Source organism: Notothenia rossii, assembly GCF_949606895.1.
Source record: "Notothenia rossii genome assembly, chromosome: 8".
Classification (NCBI taxonomy): Eukaryota; Metazoa; Chordata; class Actinopteri; order Perciformes; family Nototheniidae; genus Notothenia; species Notothenia rossii.
Window position 1 is genome coordinate 51,266,365 of NC_136906.1, and position 16,996 is coordinate 51,283,360.

General features: G+C 42.9%; 1 protein-coding gene and 1 long non-coding RNA gene across 2 annotated transcripts in view; one reads left to right on the forward strand and one right to left on the reverse strand.

Annotated features, from left to right (window-relative positions):
• The window catches only part of LOC307016813, a 55,498-nt gene that overhangs the window by 15,296 nt on the left and 23,206 nt on the right, over positions 1-16,996 (forward strand). The gene's annotated exons all lie outside the window — the stretch shown is intronic.
• On the reverse strand, positions 4,434-15,666 carry olfcb1 (olfactory receptor C family, b1). Its single transcript, XM_079644266.1, has 6 exons — positions 14,732-15,666; positions 12,185-12,476; positions 9,574-10,416; positions 9,212-9,427; positions 6,568-6,685; positions 4,434-6,067 (listed from the first exon to the last, which is right to left on the reverse strand). Exons 1-6 carry the CDS (start codon positions 14,920-14,922, stop codon positions 4,965-4,967), a joined length of 2,763 nt encoding a protein of 920 aa, XP_079500392.1. The 5' UTR covers positions 14,923-15,666; the 3' UTR covers positions 4,434-4,964.

Sequence of the window (16,996 nt, forward strand, 5' to 3'; positions counted from 1 at the left end):
GTGGCTTGTTGTAAAGAACTGTGAATCATGCACCAAACAGGGAAAAGTGACAGCACAGCATTCCACAAATTCATGTAACATTATACCTTTTCAATCAAATGTTTCTTTTGTTTTGTTATTTCCCTGAAATAATGTCCGTCTATTTACTGCAACTCAATGCTGTCACACGATCAGATTGTGTTGGGACGTAAAGTTTTAATATATCTTTTATCCAGAGCACATTGAAAAAAATCAACATTGACTTTAAATGTATTATGTCAAGAGGTTCCACATAACTGTATTAGGTTAGTTGAAAGCAATAATATTAAGTTGAACCTATATCAACTTGTGTTGGTTTAAACGTAATATTATTGCTTTCAACTAACAAAATACAGTTCAATTCTATTCAGTTAATTTTAAATATTTTTTTTATGTTAACATAATTATTTGTTGATAACAAGACTAGGTTATGGTAATTCACAATAGATATGTGTTTTTAGTTATTGGCTGTTTTTTTGTGCGTTGTCCATTCAGATGGCCATGCATTATGATAATGCATTGTGATAATGCAGGTCCATCTGCTCAACAAAGGCAGCCTCCTAATCTAGCCTATTAAATGTATTATCTTCATTATTTGAAGGTAAACCCAAATGTACATTGTTTGCCAACATAAATGTGTATTGCTGTGTATTGGTGCATATCATAAACTTAATAAGAGAGAATAAAATAAAAAACTAAATAAAATAATACAAATATCAAGAAATCCATCCCAAAAATGGAAACACAAATATGAAAATAGAAAATAGTGTAGTGCCGGTAAGAAGGAGTCGGAGGCGGAGTATTTAAGAAGGATTTCCACTCTTTATTTTCTATTAAGCAATAGGGATATCAGACATGTACTCAGTGATGAGAGTCAAGTTAGAGTGCCTTGCTAGCTCTAGCTTGGCAACCTAAATCTACGGTGTTACACTAAACAAGGTCCGTGTAGGAACTGTGACCCAAAAGTGAATTATGGTTAACTAGAGTCACCACACAAGCCCCCCCAGAATTCACAGATAAACAAAGTCCGTGCGGCGGGGAGGAACAACACGCCGACCCCCTCTACTCCTGAGTATGGGGTCAGGCAAAACAACTCCTGAACGTGCGGTTCCCGGCAAAGTGGGAACCGGGACCACAGGACTCGAACCTGTAGCGGGAATCGAAGACGGGGGTCAACCCCGTCGTGGCGGACGGGCCTACACCACCGGCTGCTCCAAGTCCAAATGAGCAGCCTTCACCCGGTCCACCGAGACGGTCTCCGCCTTGCCACCCATGTCGACCACCAGGTGCTTGTCCTCCTGCTCCAAAACCCGGAAAGGGCCCCTGTGCGCGTCGTGGCGGATGAAAACGTGCCCAGCCGAGTATAGCTCTGCTGGCACCTGAGACCCCGGCGCGCCGTGCTGAGAAGTCGGAACCGGAACGAAAGCCTCCGCCGCATCTTGCAGGAAAACCCGTTGAGCCGTAGGAGACCAAGGAACTGCTGCCTTGGGTAGGAATTCCCCTGGGACTCTCAGGGGTTGACCGTAAACCATCTCCGCCGTGGAGCACTGCAGATCCTCCTTAGGCGCGGTCCTCAGGCCCAACATCACCCAGGGAAGCTTGTCGACCCAGTTACCGTCCGTAAGGCTGGCCTTGAGCGCCGCCTTAATAGAGCGATGGAAGCGTTCGCAGAGGCCGTTAGCCTGGGGGTGGTAAGCGGTAGTCCTGTGCAGTTTGACCCCCAAACTGTCTGCAACCGAGCCCCAGAGCACTGAAGTGAACTGCGAGCCCCTGTCCGAGGAAATGTCTGACGGGGTGCCAAAACGACACACCCACGTCGCAATAAAAGCCCTAGCCACGTCAGCGGCTGAAGTTGACACAAGAGGAACCGCCTCCGGCCAACGGGTTATCCTATCCACCATGGTGAGGAGGTAGAAAAAGCCCTGAGAGGAGGACAACGGACCTACCAGGTAGATGTTAACATGATCAAATCTCCTCTCTGGCACTAGGAACCGCTCCAAAGGGGCCTTCGTATGGCGGTGCACCTTAGCGCGTTGGCAAGCCACGCAACCCCCGGCCCAAGTTCTTACATCCTTTTTCAGCCCACGCCAGACAAACTTCGCGGCCACCAAGCGCACCAAAGGTTTAACGCCAGGGTGAGACAAGCCGTGCACCGCCTCGAAAACAGGACGCCTCCAGTTGGCGGGGACGACCGGTCGTGACAGGCCCGTAGAGACGTCGCAAAGAAGGGTGATGCCCGCGTCGCCGAACACCACGTCCTCCAGGCGCAGCCCAGCGCTCTCCGTCTTCAGACTCTGGATGCCGGAGTTGATGACCTGGTCCGCCGCAATACGAGCATAATCCAGGCCCAGCTGGACGGCTCCGATGACGACCCTGGAGAGGCAATCGGCAACCAAGTTCGACTTGCCAGCCACGTGTTTAATGTCTGTGGTAAACTCCGAAATGTAGGAGAGCTGCCGCTGCTGACGTGCCGACCAAGGCTCCGCCACCTTTGACATGGCGAAGGTCAGCGGTTTGTGGTCTACAAACGCCGTGAACTCACGGCCTTCCAACAGAAAACGGAAGTGCCGCACAGCCAAATAAAGACCCAGGAGCTCCCGGTCAAAAGCGCTGTACTTGCATTCCCTCGGCGTCAGCTGCCTGCTGAAAAAGGCGAGCGGTTGCCAAGCTCCGTCCGGCCACTGTTCGTGCACCGCGCCGGCTGCGTAGTCCGAAGCATCCGTAGTGATGGAGATGGGAGCCGTGGATGAAGGGTGTGCCAGCAAAGCCGCTTGAGCCAGCGCGGTTTTAACTTCAGTGAAAGCTACTTCCGCCTCTGCTGTCCAGTCGATCACCTGAACGGGGGTCTTGCCTTTCAGAGCCTCATACAATGGCCGCATGATGTGGGCGGCCCGGGGGATGAAACGGTGGTAGAAAGTCACCATCCCCAGGAACTCACGCAGCGACCGGGCTGTAAGCGGGCGAGGAAAAGCCGCAACAGCCTCCACCTTCGCCGGCAGGGGTGTTGCACCGTCCTTGGTGACGCGGTGCCCGAGGAAGTTAATGTCAGACACCCCGAACTGGCACTTTGCAGGATTGATGATCAATCCATGTTCGCCGAGCAGCGTGAACAGGGCCCGGAGGTGAGACAGGTGCTCCTCCACTGAAACGCTGGCGACGAGGATGTCTTCCAGGTACACGAACACAAACGGCAGGTCCCGCAGCACCGAAACCATCAGGTGCTGCAACGTCTGGGTGGCATTCTTGAGCCCAAAAGGCATCCGCAGGAACTCAAAGATTCCAACATGTTTTATTACTGCCGTTTGGGAAATGTCCAGGGGGTGCATGGGCACCTGGTGGTATCCACGCACCAGGTCCACCTTAGAGAAAACCTTTGTGCCGGCCAGATGCGCTGAAAAGTCCTGTATGTGCGGCACCGGGTAGCGGTCAGGTGTAGTGGCATCGTTGAGTCGGCGGTAATCCCCGCACGGGCGGAAACCGCCGTTCGGCTTGGGCACGACGTGCAGAGGAGAGGCCCAAGGGCTGTTGGAGCGGCGGACGAGCCCCAGGCGTTCCATGGTTGCGAATTCCGCCCTCGCTACGGCTAGCTTAGAAGGGTTCAACCGTCGGGCCCTGGCGTAGACTGGAGGCCCCTCGGTGTTGACGTGGTGCTCCACGCCATGTTTGGTGGTGAGCGCGACTTGTAGCTGCATGGAGCGAGCACCTCTTTGCCATCGTCCCGAAACATGCATGGTAGAAGCACTCACCGGTATCCCTCGCCGACTCGGCGCCGCTGTGTCCGGCCTCCGCCATGCTTTCTTGCCCGCCGAAGGGCCGCTGTGCGCCACAGCCAACGCCTCCGCACCAGACTGTCGTGTAGCCAGGAAGAAACGGTCCGCTTCTCCGGCCAGCGCGCGGGGCTCCGTGATGGGTGTGTTGGCCAACGCCGTCTGGACCCGGGAGGTAAGTTTTGAAGAAACATCTCCATGAACAAAATCTGGGTATCTTCCCCTCCTAGCAGGCTTAGCATCTTCCCCATTAACTGCGATGGCTTGCCATCTCCGAGGCCCTGAATGTCCATAATTTGGCGGGCTCTTTCTCTCGTCGATAAACCAAATGTCTTCAGGAGAAGAGCCTTGATAGCCTCATATTTGCCGAGGCGTGGGGGTGCTGCGATGAAACCCACTAAGCCGGCTGAAGTAGAAACCCCCAGCAAAGCCACCACGTGGTAATATCTCAGCTCTTCGTCGTGGAGATGCTTGCAAGCGAAGTGAGCCTCCACGTGTGCAAACCATGCCTCCGCGGCATGCTCCCAAAGCTCCGGCAGCTTAACGAAAACATCTCGTTCAGCCTTGTTCATTTTTTTTTTGGAAACTATCTCGAAAAATGCAGGGTCACCAGTGTAGTGCCGGTAAGAAGGAGTCGGAGGCGGAGTATTTAAGAAGGATTTCCACTCTTTATTTTCCATTAAGCAATAGTGATATCAGACATGTACTCAGTGATGAGAGTCAAGTTAGAGTGCCTTGCTAGCTCTAGCTTGGCAACCTAAATCTACGGTGTTACACTAAACAAGGTCCGTGTAGGAACTGTGACCCAAAAGTGAATTATGGTTAACTAGAGTCACCACAATAGCTAATTTATTAAAATGAAAACATTTCCAAGGAATATGCAAAGGTTTGAATAATATGCAATGTTCAGAGATAAAGTCCCAACGTAACAGGTTGTTGTCCTGATGGGCAGTATCCTCAGAGAGTGTCTTAAAGTCTTCAACATGTTTTTAAGAATAATTTTGAATTTCACATGAATTGGAGTTGGATACAATACAAACAAATCATCCATGGTTGTCTGTACAATAACGTTTTTATGGATTGACAACAAAACACATTTACAAAACATTCACATTCAAAAGGGAAGCAGGTATATTATAATATCAGTGCAGTACATAGCAAACCTTCTTGGAATCAGTTTTAACAGGATATACTCCTCTTACGCGTCATTTTCCGTTTTGTAACTAGTGTAGTATAGGAAGATATGCACAGTGTCCCTGAGCTACACAATTTAGGTGATGTACTTGATATGCTAATGCTGTCACTCTTTTCTGAGGATAAAGTAACTCTAGGGAAATCTATGTTTATCTCTGTCACCACATCATGTTTTGGACTAGAGATGGCTCGCCATTTGTTCAGAATCCTCTCCAGTGTTTCCGTGTTTGACTTCCAAAGCACTTGGTAGCACTTGGGAGAAAAATGGCAAAAGATGATGCCATAGCTGGATACTAGAATGGCTGAAGCCTGCACAGTGGTGCTACTTTCATTGTTCATGATATATACTGGGATGAAACACACCCATACAAACAAGTACATCAACATGCTGAAGATGACGTTGCCTGTCTCACTGAACTCCTGGGGAACCTTCCTCCCTTTGAAGGCCAAAAGGAAGCCAACCAATGCTAACAGAGCTATGTAGCTCAACATAATACCAAAACCTATGTATGTATGGCCCTCCCTACACTGGATTACGTGTGTCATGCTTTGTGGGCGTGGAGGTGTGTCATCAATATCAGGAGAATCAAAGATCAGCCATAGCAGACAGATGACCCCCTGTAGCGAGGTTATCACGATGACAATCACGAGTGGCTTGTAGAGTTTATGTAGTCGCCTGCTTGTCAGCTGGCCGAAGGGAAGGAAAGCCAGGAAGGTGCGGAAGGCCTTGACGAGTACGCAGGACATGCACAGGGTGAAGCCCAGGGCGTACATCACCTGGCGGGCCCGGCACAGATGAACGTTGGGCTTCCCCATGAACCATATCACACTCGCAAAGCTCACTGACAGACCGGCCATCATCACGCAGGACAATCTCACCTCAGCTCTCTTCATTGGCGGGGAATTTCTGTTCACCAGAAAGATAATGAACGTAACCAACAAGAGCAAGATGCCAAACACTGCGGCTGCCATCAGGATGATGGGAAGAGGGTCGCTCCATCGCAAGAAGGACTCCTTTCTTTGCTTGCATTGAGTCCAACCATTGAGAGACCAAGTTCCATTGGGACACCTTTGGCAGGTACGCAGGTCTGTTAGAGATCAGAATCAGGGTCAGAATCGGTTTCCTTAGAATTGGCATTGGTATAAATGGTGCATACAAAGACACAGAAATAATTATACCTGGCAAAACAATAATACTACTATAATATATTTTAAGACTATTGTAAAAATGCAAAACAAAGACAATATTTACACAGAATACAGTTAAATATAATACAATGGGACAAATACTATTTTCAAAGTGGAGAGCTTTGCAGATTTAAAAAGAGGTAGTGTGGAGCAGAAATGTGCAACATGTACAAAGGGTTGTGCAGGATTTACAATATTAAAATAACAGGATGTATAGATGCACATCATGGTTACAATAAGGCCATTATAGTTTATTTAGTTCTACAGGAGGTACACTTATCTGAATTCTTTAACGGCCATATGTAATTTACTTTGAAAAGACGTAACATGATTCAGAAAGCCAAAACAACACCTGTCAGTTAATTGAACATAAATCAGTATCAGTTTCAATCAGACATACCCCATTCAGCTGAAATGGTCCCCGCTACACATAGGGTGCAATTGTGACAGCAGGATGCGTTCAGGATCTTCTTAAATGAGCCGGGAGCACAGCGCTCTGAGCATCTAGACTGAGGGATCTGAGACAGAAAACAATGGAACAAGAGTCACTTTAACTGATCAGACTGTAGAGAGGGTCTACTTGTGAAAGCATTCTTTCAAAATTAGTTTTTGAAATATGCACAAAAAAAAACATTGGTTCTTTTAACAAAGGACACTCTCCATTCTCATGGTCAAGGCCCAATCACAGTAACAAACTTAAAAATAAAACAGTGTCTAAAGTCTGCCTTAAGTGTCAGGTTCTTTGGAGGTCCATTGCACATGAAACAAACTAGGCCATGCAATGTGTCTCCCCATCACATCTTAATGCAAAACTCCAAATGTCTGTTTCCAAATGGCCTCTATCAAAGCCTGGAATAAAATCAAACAAAAATAGCTTGGTCCAGATGCTACAAAGCAAGATTAGAGGGTGGGTGAGGTCATTTGAGCTAAACGCCAGAGTTTCCGTGTCAGGAAGGTGGTTCTCTTTTAACCTGGCTAGATCCCAATGGAAAGTGCTTTAGACCTGGTTATGTTTACATTTAAAGGTACAATATGTTTATAGTTCACTTTGTCATTCATGATTATACGCTTACTTGCAAACAAAATAAAATATAGCTTTCATATCAAAATCATATCATATATTATCATGCTGAAGTTGAATTTATTCTCTGCCAGCATTCTTCTCTTTTTTGCGGCCAAAGGTTGCCTCAGTCATATTTAAGTCATTAGTAGGTCTTATGGCAGTAGGTCTTAGTAGGTCTCAATCTTATGGCAGATGAACCAAATACCCCCTTTCAGGCATGAAAAGTTATGCATGCACTTAAGATAGAATTTCAAACTTAACTAGAGAATGCAATTCCTGAAGAAATTGCTAGTGGGAATGCTTTATGCTGAATATGGCGAATAATAAAAAAAACTCAGACAAAAGGAATTCCATTGTTTTCTTTACTGGAACATGTTTAACAGTACAAACAAAATAAGCGACAAATAAACCAACATCAACATGATGTTGGTTTATTTTTGTTATTTTCTAAAGTGCCTGCCATTGCCTTTATTTGGAGATTCGCTATGCGCAGCAGTGCTGCGTCTTTCTCTGTAACCTCTTTGGCGTGCTTCGCACTCAAATGCGAACCCATTGTTGAGATTGAGCTGTGATAGACCAACGTCTTTTCGCAGAGCTTGCATTTAACTTCCTTTGGACTTGTAGGTTCGAAGTAGTTCCACGAGGAGGAACTCTTTTTACCTGCCGCTTTGTTAATCTTTAGTCGCACGTGTGAGGGAGAGGGGGGGGGGGGGTGGGGGGGGTGGGGGGTCGGGGTGTAGCGTGCTGCAGCAGCAGTCTGCTCTGCACGCAGGCTTCCTCCAAGTTTACAGTAAAACAAGCTGGTGGTGTGACCAATGGCCATTTACAATTATTAATACTATTACTATTATTAGCATTAGCCTATATTTTGGTTGAAAATAAGCCAGAAAAAAAAAATACATAAATAATAATTAAAATATATATAAATAAAATCGATTTTTAAAAATAATATTCGATTATGGAGACTGTAACGAATAATCGAATAATCACTTGCATCCCTAGTTTCGGGTTAATAATGTGGCCTTTTTCGCAGTTTAACTAAAGGCTGCTGCTGTGAGGAAATATCTGCCTGAAATTACAATGGGCTTTAATGGAGACATGTTGAACGTTTTTGTCACTTCATGCCCTCAAGAGGCACTTTGTTTAATTATTTTTGCTTAATTATTTGTCATTTTTCAAGCTACGAGATGTTTTTCTAAGTTTATCATGAAAAACGATGTCTCAAGAATGTACTGTAGGGTTTGGGAATTATGGCAGTTTTAAAAAAAGATATCAAGGCACATTTCAAGATTTCTTATCCTCTAGCTGTGACATCACGCACTCTAGTTAATGTTAAAATGTGAAGAAAACCTCTAAAACAAGGTCTAAACTATTTTTAATATTTCTAAAAGTAAGAATCAGATTTAAAGTTGTTTTACACGAATAATGTCAGAAAAATGTGTAACATTTTAAAGTTGGAATGAGGTTTCTGAGTGAAAGTATGAATGAACAGTTAGCAGTTGAAGTCGCATGAAGATTTGCTGAAGTCTGAGGATTTCCTCCATTGACTTCAATGTTAAAATTTGATGTATTATGGGATGTATCTCTGGAATTATGAAAGTTATGAATGAGAAAAGTAATAACCATCGATTCCCGACCGAGCTGAACGCTTTGATGTTTGAATGGAGTTTCTGCGATGTTCAATGCGGGAGGAGAAGAGGGCCAAAATAACCCGGCGGAATAATAATAAACTTTTCGTGCGTAGAATAACAGTTAGTTGGAATGCTGTTAACAGCATTCCAACTAAACTAGTTTCACAACTCCATTACAATGTGCCTGGTCACTATGATGAGTGCGTGTTTTAAGCTTAAGGCTGGTCAAGTCTTCGATGACCCCCTGACCTTGTCTTTCTTAATTACTGTTTTGGGTAAGGACACAGAGAGTGACTCACCTGACTATTGCAGCAATCAAACCTGTGGGTGTGAGAAGGCTGTGGACTCACCGTGGTGTTTGCTGTTGAAAACCAGATGAAATCTTTTTTTTCCAATTCTATTTGTTTATTGAGGACATGGTAGTTCCCAATCTTTAGGAATCTTCTGTGGTCCCCATCCTTTTCCCATATGATCAGATTATAACAATCTTCAAAATCACCATTTTTGTCGAAAATGAAACTGCTGTTTTCAAACTCAAACTGAACTTTCTTCAGTTCTTCAAGAAGCTGCAAAGTAAAGGGTGGAATGAATGTCAATTATAATTGTCCTTTTTCAGAGATCAATCACAGTAGCATGCTTTACCATACAAATTAGGAGGATCTACACTTTTAAATCACAATCTGTTCTCATCTGAGATAATATACATTCTCACCTTCCATGGTGGGAAGTTGATTTCTCCCAGGCATGAAGAACCGTTGCACTTCAGTAGCTTTTTGAGAGCATTTGCAGTGGCCCACACAGCAAGTCTGTGAAGGAAGGCGTCACTTGTGTCCAGAGCCGTTACAAGATGGTCATCATTTTGCTCTTGGGGATCCTTGAAATTGCAAGCATTGTCAGCTTTCATTTTCAATTCATCAGGACTGGGACAATAGGACGGAGCTTTGTCTGAGAAACATTCTGGGGTGCAGTTAAATCTCAGGTTCTTGTATTCCTCAATGAAGTGGTTGTATCCTCCTGGAGTCACTGTTAGATTCTTGAGATATTTATCAAAGGATTCATTCTTGCCTGTAACAAATGTGAAGCCCAATATGTCCCCCACCTTGTTGATGCCTTCCATTTGAGCAATGGACCGGCTTCTGGACCAGGCATCACTGGCGATCCAGGTCCTCGATGTGTTGGTCCTGATCATCTCCTTGAAGAGGGCCTCCACCAGCCCCGCCTTGAGGATCAGCAGCACCACCTGGGCCGTGGAGGAGCGGATGCGCTCGGCGACCTGCTTGATGCGTGGCAATCTCTGTGAATTATCGAGGGAATCGGGCAACACCTCCTTGTAGTTCAAGCACACGCTGTTTTCCTCGGCATCCTTGAGGAAGCTCTGGAAAGCTGCACTGCCATATTCATCATCCCCGTACACAACCCCGACCCAGTTCCAGCCGAAATGATGCATCACTTGGCCCAACGCTTCGGTCTGATGCTTGTCACTGGGAATAGTGCGCAAAAAACCTGGGTAGCGCCGCTTATCACTCAGGTCCTGTGCAGAGGATGTGCTGCTCAGCTGGTGATGAAAAATGTATTTCTTTAAATACAGAACCTTATTAATTATGAATTATTTGTTGAATTTAAGCAACCAAAAGTTCCTTTATATCCTCACATTTGCACCCAGCAAATTATGTTTCAATTTAACAACAAAAGAGAGAACTTCAGATTTAAATAGGTAATAGTTCACGATTTTTAGGCAACTCTGGAACAGGAATTTCCTTTGGTTAAATAATATCTTATCTTATTTGATATACTGAAACAATCTGTAATAGTTATTGTAAAATATGTTTGAAGTCTAGTAGAAGATAGATGAGGAAATCATTCCAATTTAGTTTTGGTGGGTTGAGGAAATATCTTTCCCAGTATGTGCTTAACCTATCTTAGCAAAATTACTGGTGGTAAAAACAGCTAACCTCATGCCTTACCAACTGCAACAAATTCCCTCTGTTAACAGATACAAATAAGCTGGGTCCAAGTGCTGCGTGGACCCAGCTTCTTTACAGTAAACTAAACCGAAGCTAGGATCGGTACTAGACACATTACTTGAAATACAAAATGATCAAATGTGAGCTGATAGGGACATCAAAGCTTCCTCCGCTGGCTGAATGAATCAGGAAATGAATATGTTTTAATTGTAGTCTATTAACGTAATGGCATTGCTAATGCCATCCTCAGTTGTGCTGCATCCAGTGCAGCTCTTAGAAATTGAAGCAGTTTTCCAATCCGATTCCCCCCTTTGCAGCAGAGCTGCCCTCAGAAATGAATCGATTCTGCTGTTGGGAAAAACATGTCCGATGATTATGACTGTCTTCCTTACTAACAGAGGCTAGCTATAGCCAGCAAATATCGCAGAATTAATCCAAGTTCAAATTCTGATATTTATTTCAAATTTCTTTTATCACATTTAGATTTGAAATGAAGGGCTTTAGACCCAACCCTTTGCCTTGAAATGATGAGCATCTTTTCAAGTTGAATTTTGTACGTATCGTAATTAGATATTTTCAGCTGGTATGAGTAATTTATTAAGGTTGGCTGTGCCTTTTAGTGTGTGTGTGTGTGTGTGTGTGTGTGTGTGTGTGTGTGTGTGTGTGTGTGTGTGTGTGTGTGTGTGTGTGTGTGTGTGTGTGTGTGTGTGTGTGTGTGTGTGTGTGTGTGTGTGTGTGTGTGTGTGTGTGTGTGTGTGTGTGTGTGTGTGTGTGTGTGTGTGTGTGTGTGTGTGTGTGTGTGTGTTTTTGGCAAGGAAGCCTGTTGAATCCTGTTCGGTTTATTTGTGTTTTACTGCTTTTTCTCGTGTATGAGTAAATGTAATTGGTCGTTGTGATTTTGCTCTTGTATCTTTGGTATTGACTTGTTTGAGCCATATGCAATCTGTTCTGCAGCATTCTGTTCATACTGAATATGAAAGAATATTTTTTATAAAACACGTTGTGAATCTTGGAAATAATAACATAAAGTTAATCACAGACACAAAGATTCAGGACTACAGCGACACTTTATTCCCCCTCAATAATGGTAACTGTCACTGTGAGAAATGGGTAGTTATGGCAAATGTTTCGAAGGTGGGCTAATAGGGAAGTCAAACTCAACATTTCAGTTTTTTCAGTGTGTTAAATGCCCACAATTCATTCTTGAAATGAATTAAAACAGTTAATGTAGCAGCAAAGTGCATTAGACACTGTCAAAAGATTGTTTAGAACTGAATTAGTGATAATGAATGAAAACAGAAAATAACTTACTGAATACTTAACAATAATGTTGCTAATCAGACAGAAAGTGAGACTTACTAGAGGGATCATGTACACACTCAGCAGTCGGGCCACAGCGATGGACACCTCAGAGTACAGAGCCCCTAAAATAATCTTCACCCTGGGCCTGAAGTCCGAGTAGTCACAGTCAACATTCAGAGACCTGTTGACAGCGAGCATGTACTCCACGTTCTGCAGCGCCGTGCTGGCGAAGGAGCACGTGTCGCACATCATGTATCCCAGACGCACTCCTGGGAGGAAGCCAGCCGCATTTATCTCCTCGATTTCATGGATCATAGCCAAGGACCTCATGAATGACGACAGATCAAAACTGAAAATGTACAATGTAGAAAAACATTAAGTGATCAAGAAAAAGCAGGCATAAAGTTACTCTAGTGGACTAACCTTTTAAGTCCCAAAAGAGTCCAAATATTTAAATATTTTTGTAAAAAGTCAATTAGAACTTTGTTTGTCTACAACACACTGAAACAATTTAAACATTGAATCTAATTCAATTTAAACTTTAAATTAGGTTAGTTGAAAGAAACAATATTAAAGGTGGGGTAGGTAATTTTGGAGAAACCAGCTCGAGTGCGCTAGCATTTGAAAATACACAGCCGGAAAAAATCTGCCACTTCCTTACAGAGCCCCTCCTCCAACACACACGAACGCGCACATGACCAATGAGGGCACGAGATGATTGGTCGTGCTTTTTACAGTACTACGGCTTCCACAGATGAAATGTTGTTATGGATTTTTTGTCAAAGCACTTAAGATATTCATTGCTATCGGATGTTAAGAGAATTCCATGGAATATAACAATAAGAGTATCTCGAGCCGGTTTCTCAAACTTACGCCACCTTTAAGTTGAACCTAATATGTTTATTTAAACTTAATATTATTGCTTTCAACTAACCTAATACAGTTATATCTCACAGGCTCCGCCCTCTACTGGACTCTATGGGTACTACCCCTTGACCTTACTAGTAATACTATGCGAGCGTTCACCTACTGAGATATCTTTAAATGTACCCGGCCCTCTGGGCGGGCCTACCTGAGTGTGCGCGCAAGCCCACCCTTTATAAGGCGGCCTCGCCTCCTGACTGTCATCCTTTTCTCTTCAGCGAGCAGGATAAACAACTGAGAGCGAAAGAGAGAGAAGAAGATTGAGAAAGAATGGAAAACCATAGAGTCCAGTAGAGGGCGGAGCCTGTGAGAGATATAACGATGGGTTACGTATTGTAACCCAGTTAAATAAGCACAGGCGCGGCCCTCTACTAGGGGCCCTGTCTGTCCTATGCTGCTCGCTGAAGAGAGTTGTAGGTTAGTTAATCAGGTTAATGTTATTTGTTTCATGTTTAGTCAAGTCTCTTTTTTCACCTGTCTAGTCCTGTCATTGCACTTCCTGTTTTATTTTTGGTACGTACCGTTCAGAGCTCTCCTGCCCTTGTGTGTCTTCCTCCCCATGTGATTGTCAGCCCCTCCCTTGATTGTTGCCACCTGTGTCCCATTAACTCTTGTGTATATAGTACTCGTCTATTCTTGTCCGTTTTGCCTGTCCCTGTTTGTCTACACTCCCTCATACTGTAAAGTGTCTTTGAGTTCCAGAAAAGCGCTATATAAATATAATTTATTATTATTATTATTATGTTACCTGCCCATCTCTTCTTGTCCATGTTACCTGCCCGTTTTTCAAGTCCGCGTTACCTGTTCGTCTTTTGTCCTGATTACAGTAGCTGCCAATGCTTGTAAATGTGTTCATGTCTGTCTTTTTCCCCGGTCTTGTTAATGTTTAGTTGTTTCTTGTTTTTTTCTTCTCGTCTGCTTTTTAATAAAACTTTTTTTTGTCTTTTTAACTGCACTTGGGTCCCGATTTTCCCCATCCCTGACACAATCATAAATATTCAATGAGATTTAGGTGGTATATCTTTGTGAAAATCTCATACATTTAAAACACTTTAAACATTCTCTGAGATTATAAAGTCATACATTTTAAAGAATAATCTCAAAACTCAAACTCTTCTAGTTTAAAGTCATACATTTAAGAGAAAAAAACAATTTCTATATGTTTCTCAATGAACCACATTGTTTCACTCACCGGTATATTTGTGAATTTGACCTACATCTTTTTTTTTTATATCAAGATTTATGACTCTTGACTATTAAGTAATTTTTCATGTGGGAGAGTCTTTTATCCTCCCCGGCTTTAATGATTTTACTCTTGTTTCGTACAATGGTCCAAATGGCAAAATAGCAGTCTATATCCAGTGGAAATGAAAAAACAACAGCATATTTTTTGCAAAAGTAAATAACAAACACTGAAAAAACCTAAACATTGACTTTGTTTAAGTGTTTTATGACAACAGATTTTGCGTATAAGAGTAGCAGTTTGAAGCAATAATATTATTAATTTTGATTTCAACTTAATATTATTGCTTTCAAATAACCAAATACAGTTATTTGAAATCTGTTGACCTAATACATTTAATTAAAGTCAACTTTTCAGTTTTTTTCAGTGTATATTTAAAAGGAAAGATATCCCTTCTGAATATCTAGTTGAACAAACACATGTGTTTTTATACTCACTCTGAGCAGTGGTAGCTTTCAGGTCTAATCCTTTTATCTGGAGCCATCACTTTCTGATGACACGGCATCAATATACCAATCACAACATCTCCAGAGGCCTGGGCTCCACACATGGAATGAGCAAAGTCACATTCCCCCCCACAGGCCTGGAGGCTGCTCAGAGCTATCAAGGCCGAGAGGAAACGGCACATCTTGATTCCCTGAGTGACAAAGTCTTTCTGGGATGTTTAGGAACGCTTGTCTCTCAAAAGGCACTTGGGAGGTGTAAGAATGTTAACGTGCAGGAAACCTGTTTTAAAGAGGAACTGTAAAAAAATATTGCTTCATCGAATGTCACCTCCAGACACGCCCTCATGTGCCGGCACAGGGAAGCAAAGTGACAAATAAAAAGTGTGGTTGGCACGATTGTTGAGTAGAACAATGGAGAATGTCTCTGTTGTTCCTGAAGGTGAGTGTAGAGGCCCTTAAAGCTAGTGTATAATGAATAAAGCAATCATTCAACCAACTGTTGGTTGACCACACACACATAGACTGTAATACCCCTGATGTGCAATAACACTGCCCGTAAACCAAACTTTGTCCAATATACCCCTCATGTGCAACATACAACATTATTTTCAATCTTTAATCAGCACCAGCTACTGTTTTTATGGTAAACATTTATTTTTGCCATGGTGTACTCATATGTCATTTATTTGTATTTTATTGTGTTTTTACTATTAATAATGTGTGTCTACTTTTATATGTAATATATACAAGTCTACTCTTTTGAATAAACTGCACTTTACTCTTGCTGTTGTAAATGTCCATGTTGCGGGACAAATAAAGGAATTCTGATTCTGATGGTTATTTTTTTATCTGATATAAACAATATTATTCTCATGACTGTTTGCTTTTTGAATGCTGTATGCTGTTCATTTGCTGAGACAGCCAAGCACTGAGTCTTCTTGGCTGGACTCCTTGCTCTTTCCAGAAAGTGTTAATCAATCATGCACACAACAGGAACAAGTGACAGCACAGCATTCCACAAATTCATGTGAAACTATACACCTTTTCAACCAAGTGTTTCTTTGTTTTGTTATTTCCTTTTAATAATGTCCGTCTATTTAATGCAACTCATTTCATTTCATTTCAAACCTTTATTTAGACAGATTGGTCCCTTGAGATCATCGATCTCATTTACAAGGGAGACCTGCATCATTTAGTTCCACATGAAACATAAAAAAACATACAAACAAACAACAGAGGATATCATATTTACATATTCAACATTTACAAATACCCAGAGTGTCAGAAAGCATTTCATTTAGACGTGCCTTAAATACATTCAGAGAAATAAAAATGCTCAATTTCAATTTTGCCTGTAGACTGTTCCAAGCAAGTGGAGCTGCGCACATAAAAGCTGTCTTACCTAAGACAGTCCTTACTCTTGGCACATCTAACAAGACTATATCCTGCGATCGCAGACAATAGCTGCTTGCAACTTTCTGCTTTATCAATGAACAGATATAATACGGGAGTTTGCCCAACATAGCTTTATAGATAAAAGTGTACCAGTGACTGAGCCTCCGTACAGTGAGTGATGGTAAACCTGCCTTGGTATACAGTGTACAGTGATGAGTAAGTGCTTTACAATTTGTGACAAATCTCAGAGCACTATGATACGCAGCATCTAGTTTGCTCAGGTAGTTGGCAGGTGCATTCATATACATCAGATCACCATAGTCCAGCACAGGTAAAAAGGTCACAGTGACTAGCCTTTTCCTGGCCTCAAGCGAGAAACAGGACTTATTCCTGAAAAAGAAACCTAGCCTAACCCTCAGTTTTTTAAGCATGAAGTTTAAAAGAGAGACAGTCCTCAAGCCAGATACCAAGGTATTTGTAACAGGCAACAACTTCAAGTTTTGTTCCTTGCGTAAATACAATATCTTAAACAGGCTCTGGTGTCTTTTTAGCTTTTGAAAAGAGCATTATCTTGGTTTTATCCACATTTAAAAGAAGCTTTATTTCAGAGAGCTGAGTCTGAATAATGTTAAAAACAGACTGTAATTGAACAACCGCCTCCTGAATGGAGGGACCTGCACAGTACATCACGGTATCGTCCGCATAGAAATGTAAAGTAGCTTCATCCACATTTTCACCTAAACTGTTGATATATTTGGAGAATAAAAGTGGACTTAAAACAGAACCTTGAGGAACACCATTAGCAATGTTTAACCAATCAGAAGACAGTCCATCAAAGTGAACACATTGGGACCTTTCAGA